A 24861-nucleotide genomic window follows, 5' to 3' on the forward strand; every position below is an offset into this window, starting at 1 on the left:
GGTCATCTTCTATGAACCTATGAACTTAGAAAAAGTTGCTTTTTACTTATATACTCCTGTCCTGTCTAATTATAGAAATCCTTACAGCCTAAGCAAATGCTGAACATTTTTGAGATTTACAGATGATGAGCCGTACAACAGTATGGGAAGATAAGTCAAGTACAAATTGTAGAAAAAACATGCGAAGAAAATCCCTCTACACCATCCATGCAAAGGAGTCCATTTTTAAAACAGCTTTGAGATTGCTGCATCTAGAGTGAATGGAATTTTCCCATATGGTAACCTCAGTCAATAAATTAACACCTTGGACAGGTATGTGTTGTCAATTTTATTCAACAGTTAAGCACTTTTGTTTCTCAGTCAAATGGGATCTTTTCTCACTGTTAAAAACATAATTTTCCTTTCCTTAGAAAGCATCAACATGGACTAATGTTATTTTCAGCAAAAGATCAATAAAATAATGCCTAAAACTAATATTAGTTATTCAAAAATAAACCAATGTATGTTCCAGACCTATCAACAGTCCCAATTTGAAGAAGCATTATTATTTTAAGTCTTGATTTACCCCTGCACAGGATGTCCCTATTTTTTGGAGATATGTCCTTATTTACTAGCTTGATTTACTCTTGCACAAGATGCCCCTATTTTTGGAGGTATGTCCCTATTTACTGGCTTGATTTACCCCTTCACACAGTTCTCTGTACTTCCTTCATCATATGTGATTTTTAAACCTGTCTAGAACACAGAAAACAACATACTTGCAGTAAAAATACCTTGAAGAAAGAGGACCCACATTTTACACCTCCATTTTTCTGAATTCTGCAATCCAGTTCATTTAAGTCTACAGACTTTACATTGCCTCTTTGAAAATGTGCTTATATTTTTCCATCACTTTGTCACTTTCTATTTTTAAAGGTGTTTCTGAGTAGTATCTTACATTCCTACTGGAAGCAGGAAGAGTTATACACTGTCTGGTGTTACAAAGTTATGCTAATTAGATGTCCAGAGTTGTTTTGGCTGGATGTACCTACTTTTCCAGGGTTCCTGTTTTCAATGTTTGCAGTTTGAGAGGTTGTGAGGTATGAGAAGTAAACCTTTGTAAAACCTGTTGAAATATAAATATCAAGCATAAATAGGTAGATAAACAGAAATAAATATGGGACCACTTCTTAACCCATATAAAGTAACTAATAAATCTCAGTACTGATCAGTAATATACTTCCACCATTTTATCTTACCTTAGAGCTTAACTGGCCATAATAACAGTTCCCTACTAATAAAAATGTTGTCACTTAACCCTGGCTGATTTGTTTCATCTAAACGTAAAATAAACATTTGTTGAAACCTTTGCAAATCTTGTTCAAAGCAATGGTAGATATATATATATATATATATATATATATATATATATATATATATATATATATATATATATATATATATATATACATGGGTCTACTGTATAAGTTCGAAAATACACTTCTTTGAACTCACACAGTGGACCCTGGGTTATGCGAAAGTGCACTTTTGCGAAACCCGCTTCAGCGAATGGGCCACTACTGATTTTAGTGCAGCAGTTATGGACTTTAGGGTTCAGGCGCGGGTCATGGTAAGGGGATAGCTAGTAGGGCTATCCCCTTACCATGAGCCGTGCCCTAACCATAAGGTCCATAACTACCACACCACAGTGGAGGACATAGCATGTTTTCTTGCTGTCCTCCACTGTGGTGCGATCCGTTCATAGAAGCTGAGTTCACAAAAGTGCACTTTCGATTAAGTGCACTTTCACGTAACTGAGCAGTCTACTGCTCTTTTTCGAATACGTGGTATTCGATGAAAAGCAGTAGACCCATATATATATACACATATATATATATATATATATATATGTATTATATATGTATATAATATATTCTGATATATTCTTGTTTATTTTATATCTTGGCAAACATGCTGTGTCTTGTGAGAGGTCATCCTTGAGAAGCCATGTTTGACCATGTACTGGCAATTATTTTTTGATGGAATGAAAGCCTTAAACAGTTGAGTAAAGTCAGTGATGTGTCCAGTTCAGTGCTGTTTTTTTTTAGTTTTTTTTATTTTAATACTTTTTAAACTGCTTCTGGGATTTGAGGGTCCAGGCATGCATTGCCACATTTTTTGTTTTCTTTATTTGTTAAGTAGATAAACCAATTAAGCACATACCTTTTTTTTCAGAAGAAATCTGTCTAAATAACTGATTTGCTCAGTGTCACGCAGTTGGCAAATGAAGTCTGAGAAAATCCAACCCTTGTCTACATGGGTGAAGATGATTAGCAGTTCATAACCTTAATCCAACACTCCAAACTGCCACTCTCTAGCTTCCATTTTAAGTAGGCTATATGTTGGAGTACAACGATCAGAAAGCACCAATAGAATGAGTTTTCTGAATAGGTAAAATCTGATAAAATCAGCCTAGATTCTGTTCTCAGATTTCACAACAAATGTGCCTGACAGTCCATATGCAACATAGCAAGGCAATTTCTTTAGCCAGGCATCGATGTTACAAATGTAAGGGGTAATCAGCTTGGGAAAATAAAACACCAAGAACTTTATATGGAAAACCAGTACAAAAACTGTGTGCAAAAATTCCCAAAGATGTTAAATGACTAGATTAGGAAACTGGTATAGAAGAATTTAAAAAGAGTATTTACATATAATGTTCTCTACCAAGATGGCAGTGTTGGAGTAGTTAATGTAATACATTATGGGTTAGTTGTTATCTTGTAAACCTAAGTTTTATTTCCACATCTGAAATCTTTCAGGTCTCTCACAAAGACTGAGAAGTGAACCATGTTGCTTTTGTGTTTGATAACAATTTGGAGGAAGCCATGATGAGTGGTATGCTAGGTCACTTGTGCACCATTTTTTAATTTCTCTTACTTTCAGTCAGTGTGCACAGCAGGAGGAAATGTATTTATTTATTTAAAATTTGTTTACCTGGAAATTCCAACTTGGAACAAAGCCAGTCGTCAGCAGAGGCCCAGGAAGAAATGCTCCAGATGCATGTCTTTGAAACATGGGAGAAAACCAGAGCACCTGAAATAAACCCACACAAATGCAGGGAGGACATGCAGACTCCGCACAGAAGGCTCTCCAGCCGAGAATCAAACCGGAGAACCTCTTGCTGTGAGGTGAAAATGCTACCACTATACCACTGTGAAACAAACTGAAATGTGCCAGTCACTTTGTCAAACTTACTGAATATAGAACCCATAAACATATTATAGAGCATAGGTCATAAATCAAGAGACAAAAATAGTCGATTAGGGAGTCTGTACCAACTTAAATCGCATGTCCCTATAATACTCACGTAATCTGTCTTTAAAGGCTGCCAGTAATGTTACTGATCAGAAAGTTAACACAGATTATTCCATTAATTAGTGATTTTATGCTAAGTAAAAAAGGAAACAGAGAAATTCTGGTTCAGCTGTAGAGATTATGAAGGGTCTTATGTTGACTATTTCCCCACAGTGGACCACAAAGCAAAATGAAAGCAAAATCAAAGCAAATGAGGACTAACAAGTAAAAATACTAAAAAAATTGGAATAGCAGTATATGAAGTAAAAGACTAATGGTATAGTATGAAATCACTCAGGACAAGATATACAACAACTGTTCTTTTCCTTTCATAAGATATTGTATAGAATATGAGTTATGTGAAGAGCTCATGTCTGAATGTAGTAGTGCACATAAGAACAACCCCTATATTTAAGCATTCCTCTTACAAGGTGCTAATTGAGGGAAAGTGTTTTACTTTTCTGCACTGGTAAAAGCACGAAATCATCCACAGAAGTTATATTGTATGAAGATTAACTTAGTTTATAAATATATTTGCAATCTCATATGAGCAGTAGAAATGTAAAACATGAAATTCTGAGAATGAAATGCAGGATATTAATATAATGCTTTTTCTTACCCCAGTTTGTAGTAATTGTAAGGTAAGATGAATTGGTGTTTGCACAGGGGTAAGTGCCTCTTGCATGAATAAATGGGGGGGGGGGGGGTCAAAGCTCACTGCACAGAATTGTTATCAAAAAGTTACATTCAGTTTTGTTCAAAATTTCAGTAATGGAGTTATATTAGGATTCTGAATCCTAAAACATACCAGCTCCATTTACAAGTGGTTTGGGTAGAACAACTGACATACGGAAGCACATATTTATTTATTTATTTATTTTCAGTTTGTTGACCGGGAAAGTCCCCTGGGCCCAGTGTGCTCATTTTCAGTGGAGGCCCGGGGAGAAAAGCTTCAACAGCAAAATGCAGTAAAGATTTATGATACAAGTAAAAAGTAAAATGCTGGATACAAATACACAACATATGCTTAATACAAATCCTAGATTATTTACAGTAAAGAAAGGTATCTTTACAATCTTGACATAGGAAGAACATTTTTGATTATAAAAAGTTGGCATTAGAGAACTAGAAGCCAAGGCGATAGACACTTGGTTAGAAGCAGATGGGTTGTTGATGGGTGTATATATTCCATCGAGTCAAGGAATTAGTTTGAGTGGAGGACTGAAGCATTGGCAGTAAGTGGTCAGAAGTACAGCATGGAAAAAGAGGGGAATAAGGGGAGGGGGAGAGCTTGCTAGGTTGGAAGAATGCAGGTCCATTTCCGAATAGAGGAGAGGTAGGAATGAAGCTGTGTTTTGAAGCTCTCCATATTTTCTATTATTCTTAGGGAAGGAGGGAGAGAATTCCATTTTTTGGCTATGGAAAAAGAGAGAAGTAGTTGTTCTGGTGGTCGGTTGGGTTTATGAACAGATATTAGGTTTTTGCTGTGTAGATCTTAGAGTTCTGTTTGGAACATAGGGGACATAGGGGACTAGGATGTTTTTGAGAGCAAGGCATTTGGTGGGGTTGAAGAATAATTTATGAGTAGTGGTGAGTTGGAGGAAGTCCAGATAGTTTGGAAGTTCTAGCCAGTCTAGAGAATTAAGGGTAAGGCAATGATGGGAGGAGGTTTTGGAGTTAGTGGCGAATTTGGAAATTTTGTTATAACAGTTTTCTAATTTGGATGTAATAGATGCAGATAAGTTGGTTAGAAGGGGGATGCCATACATTATGGAGGGAAGGAGATAAGTGGAGGCAAGAGTACATCTGGTAAGAGGTGAGAGAAAGCGGTTTCTTCCTATGAAGTATACCTAGTTTTTGGTGTGTTTTTTTGATGTTTAGGAGTACATGGTTGCCAAATTTTAGGTGTTCGTCTATAGTTACACCTTGTAACTTTGCATAGGGGGTGACTTCAATAGGAGAGCTATTTTGGCTTAGCATTTGGAAAGAGGTTTTGTCAAAAGAGAAGGATTTTGAAGGAAGGAAGATTTGGATTTGTTAGCATTTAGAGAGAGATGATTTTGGAGCATCCAAGCTTCGGTTGCTGAAAAGGCAGTTTGGGTCTTTGCTAAGAGTTCAGGGAGATTAGAAACAGAGCAGACTAAAGTTGAGTCATCTGCATATTAGATTATTTTGGCACTGAGAATGGCAGAGTGAAAAGTGTTGCTAAAGATATTGAGCAGCATTGGTCCAAGAATAGATCCTTGGGATACGCCTGTGGGGGTATAAAGAAAAGGGGAGATACTTTTCCTCTATTTTACATCCTGAGCTCTATCGGACAGGTAGCTTGAGAACCAGGAGAGGGTAGTTAGAGAGAGATTTAGATTTGAGAGATGGCTCAGAAGATTGGTGTGGGAAACAGTATCAAAGGCTTTGGAGAGGTCCAGAAGCACAGTGGATACTATTTCTCCAGAATCTCTGGCACGATTAACTGTATCTAGGAAAGAGAGGAGAACTGTTGTAGTGCTGTGCCCAGGTCAGAAACCATGCTGGGTAGGAGTGAGGAGATGGTATTGAGCTAGGAATGGCATTAGTTGTAGATGAATGCATTTTTCTATTTCATGCACAGCCCTTTAGTGCTTCTTGGTGCTACTAGTTGCATTCCGACAGATAATTAATTTACATTCACTGTAAGGCAGCGAGAGATATGCACTTCACACCTGGCTTCAATTACAGGTATGGTGCAATGAAAACAAGCAAACAAAAAAAGACATTCTCATGGTCAAAACAGTTGTGATGCATTTGGTTCACATTAGCTCCATTACAATTCTAGACTATGTAGTGTTACATATGTTCATACATAATTCCATAGACAGCTTCTAAATCCACTTAATTTAAGATGCAGTTCAGGAAATGCCGAATTCAGGCAGCTACAGTATGATGATGAATGTTGACTTGAGACTGAATTGACTGATACAGTCCTGCCACAAGGTCCAGAATGCTGGTTATGGTTTTGGACAGATGATTAGATGTTTCTTTATGCCCATATTGTGTTGTGTTTATGATGTTGCTCCCTTGCAACGTATCACTTTACTTTCTTGAACATTTGTCTGCATACAACATCTTCAGCTGTCATTTCCTGCAAAAATAAACAAGGAAATAAAACGGTGAGCATGTCTTATTCTGCTCAGTTTGTAATGTAATAATTTTGTCACAGAGCTCATTTTGATTACAGGATTTAGTTGCATAAATTATCCATGCTCATTTATGGTTTCCCATCAGATGGGACAAATATTTGAAAATATGTGTTTTTTTTATTCTAGAACCTACAACAGTGGACTTGCATGAGGTATGCACCTCACCTGAGTACTATTGTTAAATGTTCCAATGAGAAACCATTGAAACAGTGTACCCTAAACCCTGCTGTCAAGATGAATAATACTATAACTACTTTTCTTTCTTGATGAAAGCAAATGGACCTAATCTCAGTTTCCAGCAAAAATGACAACTGATGATAAAGAACAAGGTATTTTTGAATCATTACAATTATGATAATGTCACCAGAAACAGATATGGCAGGGAAATGGATGATATCACCTTTTTAAATTTGAAAATGTAATACTATTCTATGTTCTAATGAAACAAATCACATTCATCTTCTCACCAGATGCAGAAGGTCTCCTTCTAGCCAATGCCTCCAACCTCTGTTGTTTTTTTCTCCCTTCTGAACACAAACAAGTATGTCACCTTCCCATTTTACTGTAGTCTACAGGGGAAAAATATAAAATTGTCATCAGAGTACTGTTTATGCAACAATAACTATCAATGTCTGTATTTTGTATCATAATATGCATTTTTTTATTTTCTCATACGTTTAAGAAAGTAAATGTTTTCCTACAAAAATAAGTATACTGTCATTATTTGTCATTTCCCAAATGCTGTAATTCATAATCAATGTATGCCTGGAGCTCAGGTTTTACTACAGCTGCATATCTCACATGCAGGCACTATGCCTTCTTGTTAAGAGTCAGTGCGTCCACCTCTGGAACACTGTGTGGCAGCAAGATGTATGATAATTCACAGGTGGTCAAACCATACATTTACTGACTGAGGCTGGAATAGTAAAGCCTTTTCTCTGAGATGGGGTAAACTAAAATTATTTTGAGTGAGCAACATTCAGATCATCCTATTTAGTGGGTGTTAGTGCTTTCTTTCCAAAAACCTATCTTTTAGATTTTTTTCAAAAGCTGTGTTGAACACTTTGCTTCATTTGGCATGGCTTTCCTTAAAGCATGTTTATACAGAACTGTCCAGCAGCCCACTAGCTCAGAAATTTGCATTAGTTATTTATTACCCTAAACATAATTCTGTAGTTTAACTCATTTAATCCTGAACAGCAGGAGGTTAATTAACACATTTGCTTCCTGTGGTCTTCTAAGCCAGGAAACCACTTGCTTTCTATGAGCTTTTCTCCAAAATCATCTCCTGAAGACATACTTCATTACATTTTTAAAATCTGATAAATGGCATCAGTTTCAAAAATATAAAATGTCATAGCTCTTTTGCAGACAATGGGCTATACACTGGTGTTCTTATCAAAGGTCTGTCTGTATATGTTGATTTTATATTGCAGATTTATGAAAAAAATATTTTTGCCAAAGAATCTTACAGCAGGTTATATCATTGTAAGATAGCAGTGAGGAAAGTGTTTGCCTGTTCAAGAGCTTCTCAGTGACAAATGGGGATATCATACTGCTGTTTTGTGAAGCTGCCAAATTTATGCAAATTATGCATATGATAATTTCACAGTATTTAAAAAAATATTAATCTACAAAACCATTTCCGCTACATGATAAATAATAGTTGCACCATCATGTGCCTTAATGTTTTGCATATGATGGCACTGTTTGTGCACCTGTACTAAATGCCAAAAAGTGTATAGTCATCCCATTTGGCAAAAACAAAGTGCCAACAAATTACCACATAGGTGGTAATCCATTAAGTACAGAAGAAGTAATTAGGGACCTGGGGACCCAAGTTGATAGCAATCTCTCATTTGACAACCACGTGGCCAAAGTGGTTAGAAAAACATTTTATATAGCCCACCTAATCATGAAGGGATTCACATCTAGATCAGGGGAGGTTATCGTGCCTCTTTACTCATCCCTCATCAGGCCCATAATTGAGTACAATGCCCCTTTTGGGATGTACCTTACCAGACACCTGCAACAACTGGAAAGACCCCAAAAGTACCTCACCAAGAGGATCAAAGGGCTCAAACAGATGTCATATGCTGCCCAGTTAAAGAAACTCCAGCTCTACTCAGTGGCATACTGCCTGTTCAGCGGCGATCTGTGCCTGACGTATAAAGCCATGTCCAACCCGGAATTAATGGACATGCTGCACCTCAGAAAATCCAAATCCCATCGAGCTACGCACTTGAGAGACTTGAACCTCAGCACTGAAATAAATAGGACATGCTGGAGGGACAGATTCATAACCCAGAGGCTCCCTTTACCCTGGAATAAAATCCCAGTCCAGGTTAGGCAGAGTCCCTCATTGACTCTCTTCAAGAGGAATCTTGATGAATGGATGGGAGATCGTAGGTTTACCCCGGGTATCACTTCTGTGTCACTGTTAGACAGTGGCACAGTATACTAACCTCGAAAAAGGGCATAGCAAAATAAATTTAAAATGGGTGGCGAAAGCCAAACACATTCTGGTTAGGCTTATAAATGCCCTAGGGCAGATAGCCTAGTATGAACCTATGAACCTATGTAAGTCACACAGCTTTTTATGAAAGTATGTATATTACAGAATGTCTTCACATTGTCCACCATGCATTCATGTTATTTTTTTCACTATAACCCACTGCTTAAATACACTGCACCCAACATGACAGTATAACACTCTATTTTTGCATTAGTAATGAAAATATGTAAATATTGGCAATATGTCCTATTTTTTCATTACTTTTTGTAAACACTCCTTAATAAGTCAACTCTGTACATCCCGTGCTGACCACTTTACTGTCATACTGGGCAAATCATGTGAGCTTGTAGATCCCATCTTGCTGACTTAGTTTTACATATGTAAATTTACCAGGATTTAATAAATCAGACTTGGAAAATAGTGATTAGTATACTTATTTCAGGAGTATGGGGAAGTCTTCTGCAAAGGTGAGTACACTCTGATAAGATACACAAAAACTCTGCTTCCTTGATAAGTATATTCATGTGGGTAGCAATGAGTTAAATAACCAAATTAATATTATTCTGAAAATTAAATATCTGCACTAATAATGACATGCATCCATTTTTAGAATACTGTCTGGTTATCAGAAGGCATTCTGGCAAACAATGGATGATGGGTCTCATGTCTCTAGTCTAGTGGGTGAAGAGAGAGATAGGATACTAGCGCTATACTTTCAGTCACCCTATAGGTGCCAAACAGATCAACAAACTCTTCATGATTTACCATGGTAGAGCGATGCAGGCACTGATATTGCTGCATATTCCAGATTAAGAAATAAGGGAATAGACTCAGTAATCACTTCTTTGATACCATCAACCAGAACACTTAATTATCTGTAACACATATGTGACATTCGTGTGTTCAACTGATAACTGCAATTTGTAAATAAAGTTAGCAAGGTGTTCCAACCTCAGTGTATATCTGGATATCATGGCAAAGGACAAAGGCCACTCCAACAGATTCCCAATTCAGTAGAAAGAAGTTTAATGAGGTTAGCACTTTCGTACAGGTCAGCGCCTGTACTTCTTCAGACAAAGAAACATATTTAATGAATCACTTATATACCTTCCCCCTCCAAGTAAACCACACCTACTAAAATTCACATGAGTAATTGAAATTCGTAACTGAAAGTTAAAAGTAAATTAACACACAAAATAATCCACTGGAAGCTATCAGTTAAAAACCCTGTGAAGTAAATGATAGAACTAAAAAGCTAAGCAGCCAAAAGTCCTGTAACACACCTAAGACATAAATATATGTTTCAAAAATGTGAAGATAAAAATAAAATGATACAAACAGAAAAAAAAAAAAAAAATATATATATATATATATATGTATCAACTCATATGAGCAACAAATGCATATAATGTTAGATATATTTCATATTAATGAATGCATGTGTATACAAAAGTAAGTCTCAAAGAGCCTGCAATAATAAATATATATATATATATATATATATATATATATATATAAAAAAAATATATATATATATATATATATATATATATATATATATATAAACAGTATGTAATATATATAAAGGAAGCAGAGAATGTTATGAATTCATAAAATTCCTTATCTAATTAAACTCCTTAGTTTCAAGATGCATTATTGAATACACATCATTTATGCCTGAATGATCCTTATCTAATTAAACTCCTTAGTTTCAAGATGCATTATTGAATGCACATCATTTATGCCTGACTGTGAGCTGTCTATCGGGAGCTAGGATCCGCCACATAACACACGCACTCAGGTCACTCCAAAGCAAGTACAAATATGACTCCGTCATTGTCCATGCTGGTGTGAATGACCTGAGACGTACCTCCCTGGACTACATGAAAAGAGACATAGAGGAGCTCTCCGATTATGTAGCCCAGGCTGGTATGACCCTGACCCTGAGCAGCATCTTGCCCTCACCAAGAATGATACCACAATACAAAGACAAGATGATCAGCTTTAACAATTGGCTCAAGTACTGGTGTCATTCTAAGGGGATCCAATGTCTGTCTGCCTGGGATGATATGTTGGACAAGCCACACTGCTTCGCAAGGGATGGCTTACACCTGTCACCACTGGGCTTCCGGATATTGGCTAAGGCTCTTGCCATCCCCATAGTGCCTTTTTTAGGCAAGGCTCAAAAGACAAACCCACCTCCTTAGAAAACAAAATGGAAAAAACTAAGGGTAATGCTACTCAACGCCAGAAGTCTAAATCTCAAGATGCAGGCACTTGATGCACTCCTCAGCATGGAGAACATCGATGTCTGTGCAGTAACTGAAACCTGGTTCAAGGCTCCTGAGAGCACCCCAGCACTACCAGGCTATACCTCGTATCATGCTTTTCGCCCCAAAACCGGGCCGAACCACAAAGGAGGGGAGTGTCCATATTCATAAAGGACACCCACACCTCCAGGTTAGTAGCAACACATGAAGCATCAGAGACCATACAGGTGCAACTAACCATAGGCAAAACTGCTATACAACTGGTAGCATGTTACAGACCACCCTCCCAATCTCAAGAACCCCACTCAGCCTTCCTGAAGACATTGGAGGATATGAATGTATCACAAAATACCATCATATTGGGAGACTTCAACTACCCAAACATAGATTGGGTACATTATTCTAGCTCTAATACCCTAGCCCAAAGGTTCCTGGAATTCATAAATTCAAATGCACTGGAACAACTAGTCACCTCTCCCACTAGGGGAGATAATATACTAGACCTGATCATCACAAACATAGGGAAAAATGCTCCACACCAGAAGTATATACCTCACTAGTGAGATCTGACCACAAACTAATCACCCTGGATATACATATCCCACCTCCACCCCCAGCACAAAAGACCACAGTGAAAAACTTCTCAAAAGCAGACTTCACTCTTCTTAAGACTGAGATGGTATCCTTTAAGCCCACTATGCCAGTGGATACCACATCCCACAATGCCGAATCCTTCACAAATGCTTTCTATGGACATCTCCAACATTGCATGGATCATGCAATCCCAAACAAATCCAAGTCCCTCTCCACCAAATGTAAGCATCCTGTCTGGTGGACCTCAGTCATAAACAAATTGTATAACAAAAGAAGGAAGCTACTGCACGTCAGAGCAAAATCCCATGAAGGGAAGACATCTCTGATCAACATTAGCAGAAAACTACGTTCTCTCATAAAAACATCCAAGGCAAACTTTGAGAGAAAAATCGCTAAGGACACTAAAGATAACCACAAAGCCTTCTTCAGCTATGTTAGAAACCTGGAAACCCTCAGATATGCTCAGAGTTGGTTCACAACAACAAATAATACACTGAACCCACAGATATTGCTAACATTCTGGCTGACAGGTTCAGTACAAATTTCTCCCCTCTTTCACCCCCAAAAGAAGAAATACTTATCCCAGCTGAATGTAATCTCCCTGTCATCTCAGATGTCCAAGTGAGAACCGCCCTAAACAAAGCAAAAAACACAGCATCAATGGGACCTGACGGTATCCCGGGGTGCGTGTTACGTGAACTCCAAGAGGAGCTAAACCCACACATAAAAATACTATTTAACCTTAGCCTTACTTCGGGATATGTACCTGAACACTGGCGTACAGCAACAGTGGTCCCACTCCACAAGGGGGGGTGCCTCTACAGACCCTGGAAACTACCGCCCCATAAGCTTAACTAGCCTGGTCTGCAAAGCTATGGAAAGAATCATTATGGAACTCATAAACAGAGACATAGGGGACCTACAGACACTTGACCCCACCCAGTTCGGCTTTGTAAAGGGCAGATCCTGCCTTTTAAACCTGGTTGACTTTTTCAAACAGTCACTAGAGCCATTGATGAGGGCAAAGCAGTCCATACAGCATACCTGGACTTGGCTAAGGCCTTCAACACAATACCCCACTCAGGCATCATAGATAAGCTAAACAGCTTAAAAGTAAACCCTTATGTCACTAGATGGGTTGCAAACTGGCTAAAGGACAGAACCCATAAAGTTAAAATCGCTGGAGCAATGTCAGACTCAAAGCCAGTCACAAGTGGTGTCCCACAGGGATCTGTCCTGGGACCCCTCTTGTTCAGCATTTATTTCTCAGATGTTAAAGCAAACATGGGAGGGCTGTGGCTGACAAAGTTCGCAGATGACTGCAAACTAGGCGCCATAGTCGATACACCAGCAGACACACACATTCTACAAAAAGGCCTCACTGAAACGGACAACTGGTGTCGTAGTCACAGCCTTAAACTAAATGCCAAAAAATGTATAGTCATCCCTTTTGGAAAAAACAAAGTACCCACAAATTATCACATAGACAGCAACCCACTGAGTACGGAAAAAGTAATCAGAGACCTAGGGACCCAAGTAGACAGCGACCTCTCATTTGACACCCACGTTGCCAAAGTGGTTAGAAAAACATTCTACCTTGCACACCTCATCATGAAGGGATTCACATCCAGATCCAAGGATGTCATTGTACCCTTATATTCCTCCCTCATCAGACCCATGATTGAGTACAATGCCCCATTTGGGATGTACCTCACCCGGTATTTGCAACAGCTGGAGAGACCACAAAAGTACCTCACCAAAAGGATCAAGGGTCTCCAACATATGTCTTATTCTGCCAGACTAAAGAAACTTCACCTCTATTCAGTAGCATACCGCCTGCTCAGAGGTGATCTCTGCCTGACATACAAGGCCATGTCCAATCAGGATCTGATGGACATGCTCCACCTCAAAAAATCCAAATCCATCAGGACCATGAGAGCTAAAGACTTAAACTTCGGCACAAGTATGAATAGGACATGCTGGAGGGATAGATTCATAACCCAGAGGCTTCCCATGCTTTGGAACAGGATCCCAGTTCGTATTAGGCAGAGCCCCTCACTGACTCTCTTCAAGAGAAATCTTGATGAGTGGATGGGAGATCATAAGTTTACCCCAGGGGTCACATCTGTGTCACTGCTAGACAGGGGCACAGTAAACTAATTCTATTATATAAGGGGACCTTCATTGTGTCACTACTAGACAGAGGCACAGTATTCTAGATTTATTCTGTACATTTTTGTACCATTTCATGGGGTGGCAAAAGCCACATCACTATGGCTAGGCTTACAAATGCCCCAGGGCAGATAGCCTAGTACTATACTATGAAACTATGAAACTATGAATGCCTAAAAGCATCACACCTGAGTTGCCATAAAAGCTTGCACCTCTCCAACCATAATGAAGTAGGACCACCCCTAATAGTATCAGTAACTTGTTCTATAACTCTAAAAACAAAAGTGTGATCGGGGTAGTTTATTATGTGCTTTGGAAGTGCATTATCAACCTTTTTATTTTTGATTGCATATATATGTTCATATAACCTGTCCCTGAGTCTTCTGTCTGTTTTACCGATATAGAAGACGGGACATAGTTTACACTTGGCCAAATAAACTATGCTCTTAGAGTTACAATTGAATCTGCCACTGCATTAGAATCTGTAATCCCTGACTGTAAAGAGACATCCAGTGTCAATATACCTACAATAGGGGCAGGTTTCACATCTAAACATGCCTTTTACCCTTGAATTAGAAACCTTACTTGTTTCTAATAAGGATTTCAGGTTTTGTCCTCTTTTAAAAATAACCACTGGCTTGGTTGGTAAACTATTACTGACATTCCTATCAGCTGTAATCAGGTCCCAATTCTTGTACAAGATACGTTTCAAGAGTTGGGCCTCAATGCAAAAGGGGGTGATGAAAGATGAAGAAAATTCGATAGTAGGTTTTACATGTGGACTGATAGTTTCATCACTGGTGACATTCTCTATCATCATCTCGTTTATTCGAGAATCATTCAAGATGGTTTTGTAAAAACCACTGGACCTTTTGAAGGTTACCTCATCTAATGTATCATTTAATAATACCAGTGGGTAACCACAAAAACATGTCCTTTAAGAGTTGGCATTCAGCTAAAAAATCATCAAAGTCAGAAACCGTTCTAGGTGCTTGGACCAGTTGTCCTTTGACAACTGATTTTTTCTGGTGTCCTGGGTGTGAACTAAAAAAATAAAGGAAGGAATTCAAATAAGTTTCCTTCCTAAAAACAGTAGCAGCATAGCACTGTCTAAAATGATCCTTATTCAAACGTATATCCAGATAGGAAAAGCTTTCTCCCTGGAAATCATTAGTGAATCTTAGGAACTCTGTTGTACTGTTCATGTAATCAATGAGTTGCCTAAAGTCTGTTTCATTACCTTTAAAGATGATAAAAATATCATCCAGGTACTGGGTATAAAAGTAGATGAGGTCAGAAAAGGGTTATTGTTCAGCATGTACTCCTTCTCCCAGAACACCAAACAAGATTGGAGAAACTAGCACCACACAGTGATCCCATAGCTACACCTTTTGTTTGTACATAGTAAGAATCGTCAAAATGAAAAAAAGTTATTTGTAAGTATAAGGTCCAGAAATTCTTGAACTAAGTACAATTCATCATTATCAATACCTTTACTTACAAGTAACTGGCTGACCCAGTCAATACCGTGTTCATATGGGATCACCGTGCATAAGTCTTTCACATCAACAGTAGCAAAGTTATAATTTTCCATGAATACCAATTCATTAATATTGGCTAGGAAAGACCAAGAGTCTTTGCATACCTGGGGTTCATTTACCAGAAAGCATTGCAGTATGTTATCAACAAATTTTGCCATAGGGCATGTAATGGAGTTACGCCCGTTGACTACTGGGCGAAGAGGGGGATTGTATAAATCTTTATGTATATTGGGGATTCTGAAGATGATGGGTATTTGTGGTGCTGGCATAGTAAGAAAGTTAAAAATATCAAGTGAAATTTGTGCCTCAATGAATAAATCATTTAGGAACCCCCTGATTTTCCTGTATGCACCATGGAGCTCATTAAGCAAAACAACCTTGTAGTGAGCAAGGTTAGATTGCTTTTGAAAGTTTGTGTTACTCTTAGCCTGGGGGTTTCTGCTTGCATTATAATCTGTGTTGGTCACATTTCTAAAAATCATTTTTGCTCATCTGCTGAGTTGTTGGCTGCTGAGATTTGTCTGCAAACATCAACTGGACACAAGCTGATTTAAGTATACTTTTCTCTGCACTTATTTAAGATTAGATATTTGTAAATATTTGATTAATTAAATATTGTGCTCTCTGTCTATCTGCAGTTAATATCCGACCCTCCCTCCCTGTTTCTGTGGTAGTGTTAATCTTGGTGGCTTTGGAATTGCCCACCCTGCTGTAAATCTGTTTTGGGACACTCCTCCTGGGCCCATCTTATTTGCTCACTCAGCTGAGAACAGTGAGATCATATTTTGACTTCAGATACTCCTACCAGTCCCATCTCCTCTGCTGTGTACAGAGAGAGCACTTAGGAAGGACATCCCCTATAGCATCTTAATCTGTTCTGTTCCCTCCCTCTCCACAAAAAAAATAAAAAAATAAAAAAATAAATTGTACTTCATCTGCTTTTACTGTATTTGTGTTTCTTCCTACTTTATTACTGTATTTTGCTTTTGCCTTTTCTTAAAAGTACTCAATTGAATTTATTCTGCTGCATTTATTACTGCTTGGTAGTAGCCTGATTAAATTGTAACCATTATTCTAAGCCTTTTGGTTTAAGCACTCGACTTCAAACCATTTGTTTTACATTAAGAAGGTTTGTGGTCTGCCCTGTTGTGGCAGGAAAGGTAGCTTAGATTCTTCTAAGTTGGGAATTGCCGATTGAAGGCTCACTGTCTGTTATTCTAAAAGTGTATTAGTTCTGGTTTAAGCACTTGGGCTTCAGGCCAGTTATTTTATATTAAGAAGGTTTATGGTCTGCACTGTTGTGGGATGAGAGGCTAGATTTTGACCTTCTGAGCTGGGAATTTCTGGTTATAGGCTTATTGTGCCTGCTTATTTGACCTGTTTCTTTCTGAAATCGGTCCGCCTTGTTTGCTGTAGCATACACTAGATTCAGGCCTGCTGAATCTAGCTTTGTTTGTATAACTTGAGCACTGATCCAGGCCATCTTTTTTGGAGAAGGTTTCTCTGCACCCTAGTGGCAGGAGTGTGCAGTTAGAACTTGTCTGATTGAAGACTGCTGGAACAGGACTCAGTTTTGAGCTTTTTAACTTGTCAATTGAATAATTTGTTTAAATCAGTTTTTCTCATTTTCTGTTGTTTTATATATATATATAAATTATACTTTATTCACCTGCTTTTACCATATTTGTGTTTCTTCCTTCTTTATTACTTTATTTTGCTTTTGCTGCCTGTCTTTAAAAGTACTAAATTGCATTTATTCTGTTGCATTTATTACTGCTTGTTAGTAGCCTGAGCAAATTGTAAATGTTATTCCAAGCCTTTTGGTTTAAGCATTTGGTCTTCAGATCAGTTGTTTTACATTAGGAAGGTTTGTGGTCTGCACTGTTGTGGTAGGACAGGTAGCTTACATCCTTCTAAGAAGGGAGTTGCTGAATGAAGGCTCAGTGTCTGTTATTCTAAAAGTGTATTAGTTGTGGTTTAAGCACTTGGGCTTCGGGCCAGTTATTTTACATTAAGAAGGTGTGGTCTGCACTCTTGTGGAAGGAGAGGGTAGATTCTGCCCTTCTGAGCTGGGAGTTTCTGGTTAAAGGCTTATTGTGCCTGCTTGTTTGAATGGTTTCTTTATGAAATTGGTACACCTTGTTTTCTGTAGCATAGACTAGATTCAGACCTGTTGAACCTAGCTTTGTTTGTATAACTTGAGCCCTAACCCAGGCCATCTTTTTTTGGAGAAGGCTCCCCTGCATCCTAGTGGCAGGAGTGTGCAGTTAGAACTTGTCTGATTGAAGACTGCTTAAACGGGGCTCAGTTTTTAACTTTTTATTGGTTAACTGGCAATTTGTTTAAATCAGTTTGCTCATTTGCTACTGTTATATATAATATATATATATATATATATCTACATATATATATATATATATATATATATAATATATATATATATATATCTACATATATATATCTATACACACACACACACACACACACACACACACTTTATGTATTGTTGCTTAGTTCGGGTTAAACTACTCCCAGTGCCATAAAGTCTGCTCTTCAAAATTTCCCTTAGAACTAGCCAATTCTTTAGTTTTAGCACTCAAATCTGTTTCTTTAAGCTCAGCACTTGTTCAGAACTCGTAAGCACTAAATAAGCTACAAATTGTTACAGCACTCAACTTTCCTCACTTGTCTAGAGGAAAACAGTTTTTAGTACTTAATAAATAAGCACCTATCCAGGCATGTCTAAGGGTAAGCTCCCGGTGGTTTTTTTCCTGTCTACCTGATGAATCTGGGCATCTTGGGGCAATGCAGCAATTACCTCATGTACACAGACAACCCTCTTCTCCTACCACCTAACACTACAACCTGTGAGAGATGCACTTATATAGCCAAACTGGAAGCAAAGCTCTCTTCACCCAAGACTGGACTAGACAGTCAAGAGGAGAAGGTAAACACTTGCACCACACCACACTCATCATCTAGTCCCTCAAAACCTACACCAACAAAACACACACACACAGAAACACAAAATGCACACCTACATTCCTGGAGGCTCTCAATAAAAATCTGTCCAAGCAAAAGAGACCTCCAAAGCAGAAATACAAGCAACCTCCACCCCCAACACAACCTAAATGACACATAGCGCACAAACTCAGTGTACCACTCAACCACAGCCCATAAGGCACAACAACGTACCCAAAACTCTAGTTATAGCTGACTCTATAGTCAGGCACACTGATGTTCCACTCACCAGGCTATACAAGGAGAAAGTTACTGTCAGCTGCCTGTCAGGTGCCAGGATCCACCACATAATGCACTCGCTCAGGTCACTCCACAACAATTACAAATATGACTCTGTCATTGTCCATGTTGGTGTGAATGACCTGAGATGTACCTGCATGGACTACATGAAAAGAGACATGGAGGAGCTCTCTGATCTTGTAGCCCAGGCAGGTATGACCCTAGCCCTGAGTAGCATCCTGCCATCACCCAGAATGATACTATAGTACAAGGACAAAATGATTGACTTCAACAATTGGCTAAGCTTCTGGTGTCATTCTAAGGTGATCCAGTATCTGTCTGCCTGGGATGACATGATCGACAGACCACGATGCTTTGCCAGAGATGGCCTGCACCTGTCACCCTTGGGATTCTGTATACTGGTTAAGGATCTTGCTACCCCATATAGTGCCTTTTTTAGGCAAGGTTCAAATGACAAATTCACCACCATAACAGGTAAAAGCAAGCAAAATCTAAGGGTAATGCTACTCAATGCTAGAAGTCTAAACCTCAAAATGCACTCACTCGAGGCACTCCTTTAAATGGAAAACATCGACATCTGTGCAGTGACAGAGACCTGGTTCAAGGCTCCAGGGAACACTCCTGCATTACCAGGCTATAATTCATACCACACCTTTTGGCCACATAACCTGGATCAAAACAATAAAGGGGGAGCCATGTCCATATTCATTAAGGATATCCACACCTCCAGGCTAGTTGCTCAGCATAATGCATCTGAGATTATCCAAGTGCAACTAACTCTGGGCAAGACTGTAATCCAAATTGTAGCTTGCTACAGATCCCTCACCATGCCCCAGGATTCCAACTCCTCATTTCTTGATACACTGGAAAATATTAGGGTACAACCCAACACCCTAATAATGGGCAATTTCAACTACCCCACCATTAACTGGGGAAACTACTCATGTATCAATGCCTTGGATCAACTTATTCACACCTCCACCAGGGGCAGCAATATCCTAGACCTGGTTATTACCAACATCGGCGACCGATGTTCCACACCAGATGTTAATTCCTCATTTGTCAGATCTGACCACAAGCTAATCACCCTAGACATCCACATCCCGCCCCCACCCCTCATTAGGGAAACCAACATAAAACATTTCTTCAAAGCCAACTTCACGCTTCTTAAGACAGAAGTGACAAACTTAATGACACCCATGCAGATGGACAATGGAGGTACGACTGCTGAATCCGACACAAATGCACTTTATAAGCACTTCCACGATTACATGGATCGTGCTATCCCTAGCAGAACCAAGATGCTATACACCAAAAAAAGGAAGCCAATCTGGTGGCCCCCTGCCATAAACAAACTCTACAACAGAAGAAAGAAACTGTTGCAAAAAAGTGTAAAATCCCATGATTGGAGGAACTCCCTGGTCAGTCTCAGTAAGAAGCTGAGATCCCTCATAAAATCCCCCAAATCTAGTTATGAAAACAAAATCGCCACTGATTCTAAGGACAACCACAAAGCATTCTATAGCTATGTCAAGAATCTCAATGGAAACACTCAGATCTGCTCTGAGTTACAGCACAATGGCACTTAATATACAGAACCAACAGGTATTGCCAACATCCTGACAGATAGGTTCAGTGCTAACTTTACCCCCCTCTCACCCCCTCTATACTGGAAGAATGCAAAGTTCCTGTATTCATGGCTGCATAGGTAAAAAAACACACTCTCCAAAGCCAAGAACACAGCATCCATGGGACCTGACAACATCCTAGGCTGCATTCTACATGAACTACAGAATGAACTGGCACCCCATATAAGTACCATGTTCAATCATAGCCTCAACTCAGGCTTTGTGCCCACTGAATGGTGCACAGTGATGGTTATCCCACTCCACAAAGGGCGAGTCACCATGGACCCCAGGAACTACCGCCCCATTAACCTGATGAGCCTGGTCTGCAAGGCCATGGAATGTATCATCATGGAACTTATAAACAAAGACATTGGTAATCTCCAAACTCTGGACCACACCCAGTTTCGGTTTGTAAAAGGCAGATCATGTCTCCTAAACCTGATTGATTTCTTTGAAGCAGTCACCAAAGCCATAGAGGAGGGTAAGGTGGTTCACACAGACTAGCTAGATCTCACCAAGGCTTTCAACACCATCCCCCACTCTGGAATTATAGATAAACTCACTAAACTAGGTATAAATCCCTATGTCACAAGATGGGTTGCCAACTGGCTCACTGACAGAACCCACAGTGCGAAAGTAGCAGACTCCAAATCTGACTTCAGACCAGTAACAAGTGGAGTACCACAGGGTTCAGTCCTGGGTCCTCTCCTGTTTGGTATCAATTTCTCTGAAGTACAGGCTAACACAGAAAGTCTTTGGCTAATAAAGTTCTCAGATGACTGCAAACTAGGAGCCATAATCGAAACTCCTAATGATGTGGACATCCTACAAAAGGTCCTCACTGAGACAGATGCCTGGTGTCAAAGCCATGGCCTCAAGCTCAACACCAAAAATTGCATTGTCATCCCCTTTGGTAAAACCTCTGTACCCATGAACTATCACATAGGTGGTAGTCTGCTTAACACTGAAAGCGTGATAAGAGACCTTGGGACACAGGTGGACAGCAGTCTCTCCTTTGATAATCACATCACCACATTAGTCAGGAAATCCTTCTATGTGGCACACCTCATCACAAAAGGTTTCTCATCCAGGAAAAAAGAGGTCATTGTTCCCCTCTACTCGGCACTCATTAGACCCATTATTGAGTACAATGCCCCTTTTGGTATGTACCTCATAAGACATCTACAACAACTGGATTGGCTGCAGAAATACCTCATAAAGAGGATTACAGGCCTCAAACAGATGCCCTACGCAGACTGTCTAAAAAAACTACAGCTTTATTCCATCGCATATCGCCTACTCAGAGGCGATCTCTGCCTAACATACAAAGCTATGTCAAACCCAGAGCTGTTGGACATGCTCCACTTAAAGAAATCCCAATCCTTCCGAGCTATACACTCTAGGGACCTAAACATTGTCACCACAATAAACAGAACATGCTGGAGGAATAGATTCCTGTCCCAGAGACTTCCCATACTCTGGAACAAACTACCTATCTATATCAAACAAAGCTCTTCATTAGCACTCTTCAAGGAAAATCTTGATGATTGGATGGGAAATAGGAAATTCACCCTGGGGATCACTTCTGTGGCTCTATTCGACAGAGACACAGGAAAATAATTTTCTTGGGTGGCAAAAGCCAGGGTACCTTTTTGGCTAGGCTTATATAGGCCCTAGGGCCAATAGCCTAGTACCTACCTATGAACCTATGAGCAATATCCAGAAGTAAAGACATTTTCTCTTTATACAAGCTGTTATCCATTATGACAATACCCCCAGCCTTGTCTGGTTGTGATATCCTCAAATTACTGTTAATTAACTCCTTTAATAACATTCTTTCATCCAAGCTTAAATTATCAATATCTGGGCCATTTCTAAATAATCCCAAATTCCTCAAATCAAATTCACAGATAAGCTCGAATGCCATTAAAGTGGGATGTAAAATAGGATTAAACGTGCTGTTAACATGAAATGCATTTCTTGCTGGTTGAACATTTTCATGATTCAGCCCCAGAACCAACTTTAGGTTAAGCTTCCTCGTAAATAGCTTTAAATCTATTATGGTTATGGCTAGATCAATGTTTTTAGAGGGAACAAAAGTTAAACCCCTAGCCAACACATCAGTCAACTCAGTATTCACAAAGAAAGTGGAATAATTGAAATCTTTAAAGTCATTTATGCTGTTAAATACAATATTCAGATTACAGTCTTCCAAAATAATGTCAGAGGATGAATTATTGCTCAAGTGACGGTCTAAGCACTCACCAGTGAAGCTGGAGGAACTGTTGATTAAGGACGTGTTTGCCGTTGATTCCTCTGATTTCTCTTTTTGTTGTTTTGGTGTGATGGATTCCTCTGGCCATTGTGCAAACCCCTGCAAATATTCTGAGTGTTTTCCTGTGGTTCAGAATGAGAATAAGAATGGTCGTTGACAGAATCAGAGAAATTAGTGTTGATTCTGTTGTTTTGTAGTCTTTCACTACAACGAGGACCTTCCGTTGTTGGAGAGGTGCTGGCCTGCTCACCGGTAGGGTTGTGACGAGGTACGTCGTGATGCTCAGACTTCCCTGCATCATGAGGAGTTCCGACGTCCAGATTAGTGAAAGTAGAATGCCCTCCCCACTGCTGAGAATCAGAGGGGTGTGGATAAGCCATTCCTCTGCCGTAATCGGCTTCATCCCTGGACATATTTTTAACCTTGGTGGATCTGAGTTTAATGAGTTGAGCGTCTATGCTAGTAAAAATACACTCATAATCATACTTATATCTGGTGAAATCATGTTCAGATAAAATAGTTGCATCTAATGTCTGTATTTCTTTCTCCAAGATCTTAATCTGTTCATTGTAATGGGTAATAAAACATTCCATGAGTTGCAAACCCTGCTTGTTGAACAGTTTCAGTAATTCATCATGAAATGGAGAGTCAGGAATAAGACCTGTAGGGTAATACCAGGTCCTTAACCCTTTAGGTACAATATTTTTATGTATACACTCACAGAAATAAACCACTTCTAGCTGCAATTTCTTTAGTTTAAAGGATTTTGAATCCAAACTCCTTAGTTTGTTTGAAATATTAGTAGAATCCATATCAGTGGATGTAACTATATTAACAGAGTTATTTAAGTCGAAATCAGGCATTGGTTGTAACCAGTGCTATAAGTTACAACCAACAGATAGTATATTATTTGAAGGGGCTTGAAAATTCTGCCCATTGGCTGCATTACTGTTCTGGTTCAAGTCTCTGGTAGCTGTGTTAATTCTAACACCAGAGGACCCACCTTGCACATTGGAATTCTCCTCACCATGACCATTAATGGAACCTAGGTCACCTGGGCAGTAGTCAAGGCTTTATGCCTCTATGGCACTGGAGCAACTTATTGCAGGGTAGAAAACTTTTCTTCTGTGTTGACAACCTTGGCCAGGGATATTTAAGTGGAAGTCATCTTCTTTCTTTCTAAAATGTCTGCAGCCATGAATGTTATGGTGTTTTTTTGTGAATGGTGGTGAAGGATTTGAGATTCTGCAATCCCATTTTTGACATGAGTGGAATCAAAACTCCACTGCAGTCCTTTTAATTTAAGTCCCACCTCACCACCCTTCTTCTGCTTTCCCGTACACGTGCTTGAACTGCCATCATCTGTTCTCATCGATCTTCTTTGCAACTGGAGCTGCTTTGTCTTTGGCACTGATGTCCTCGTTTCTTCTTCTGTCGTACAGTGTGCATCATACCACCTGTCACAAACACTTCATCTCTATTACCTCTAGAGTCCTCAAATGTTCTGCTTTCACAGCCCATTTTTTGTACCATGTAGTAATACTGGTCTCATAACTGTTTTGTACACCTTACCTTTCAGCTTCTTTAGCATTCTTCTGTTACACACTACTCCTGGCACTCTGTGCCAATTGGCCGCAGCCCCTCTGATTCTAGCTTTGACCTTCTCATTCAGACTTTTCTTCCTGTTTAACCATCTCTCCCAGATATTTGAAGTAGCTAACCTGTTTTACAATTTTCCCTTCTATCACAGTTCGACTTCTTCTGATATCCCCCATTTGCTGCCATTACTACTGTCTTATGTGGTCAGTTTTATGTGCTGCGACTTCAGTTGTGCATTTCATTTCCCTACCATCTGCTGAAGTTCTTGTTCAGAGCTTGCATAAAATGCCCCATTTTCTACATGCAGCAGCTTTGATGATATGACCCCACTGACAAGTTTGTTAATGTAGTCCATCCTGGGTCTTTGTACATAGCCTGTGCTAATTCTGCCAATGTTTCTCAGACTTTGAACTATCACAGCACAGCCCAAATCAGCATTCTTGAAACCTTGTCATATGCTTTCTCCAAGTCTAGGAAGGCCCAGTTGGACTCTT

At 39.3% G+C, this 24861-nt stretch overlaps 1 protein-coding gene across 1 annotated transcript in view; it reads right to left on the reverse strand.

The window, feature by feature from the left end:
* Positions 1-4982: 4982 nt before the first annotated feature.
* The window catches only part of LOC122808714 (retinol-binding protein 5-like), a 121681-nt gene continuing 101802 nt past the window's right edge, over positions 4983-24861 (reverse strand). Inside the window, exons 3-4 of the mRNA XM_044079703.1 lie at positions 6980-7081; positions 4983-6454 (exon numbers count right to left, since the gene is read on the reverse strand). Coding sequence (XP_043935638.1) covers positions 6401-6454; positions 6980-7081 — 156 coding nt within the window. The 3' untranslated portion in view covers positions 4983-6400. The remainder of the gene's footprint in view (positions 6455-6979; positions 7082-24861) is intronic.

The sequence above is a fragment of the Protopterus annectens genome, chromosome 8.part0 (assembly GCF_019279795.1).
Source record: "Protopterus annectens isolate FY-2018-M chromosome 8.part0, PAN1.0, whole genome shotgun sequence".
NCBI classification, from domain to species: Eukaryota; Metazoa; Chordata; order Ceratodontiformes; family Protopteridae; genus Protopterus; species Protopterus annectens.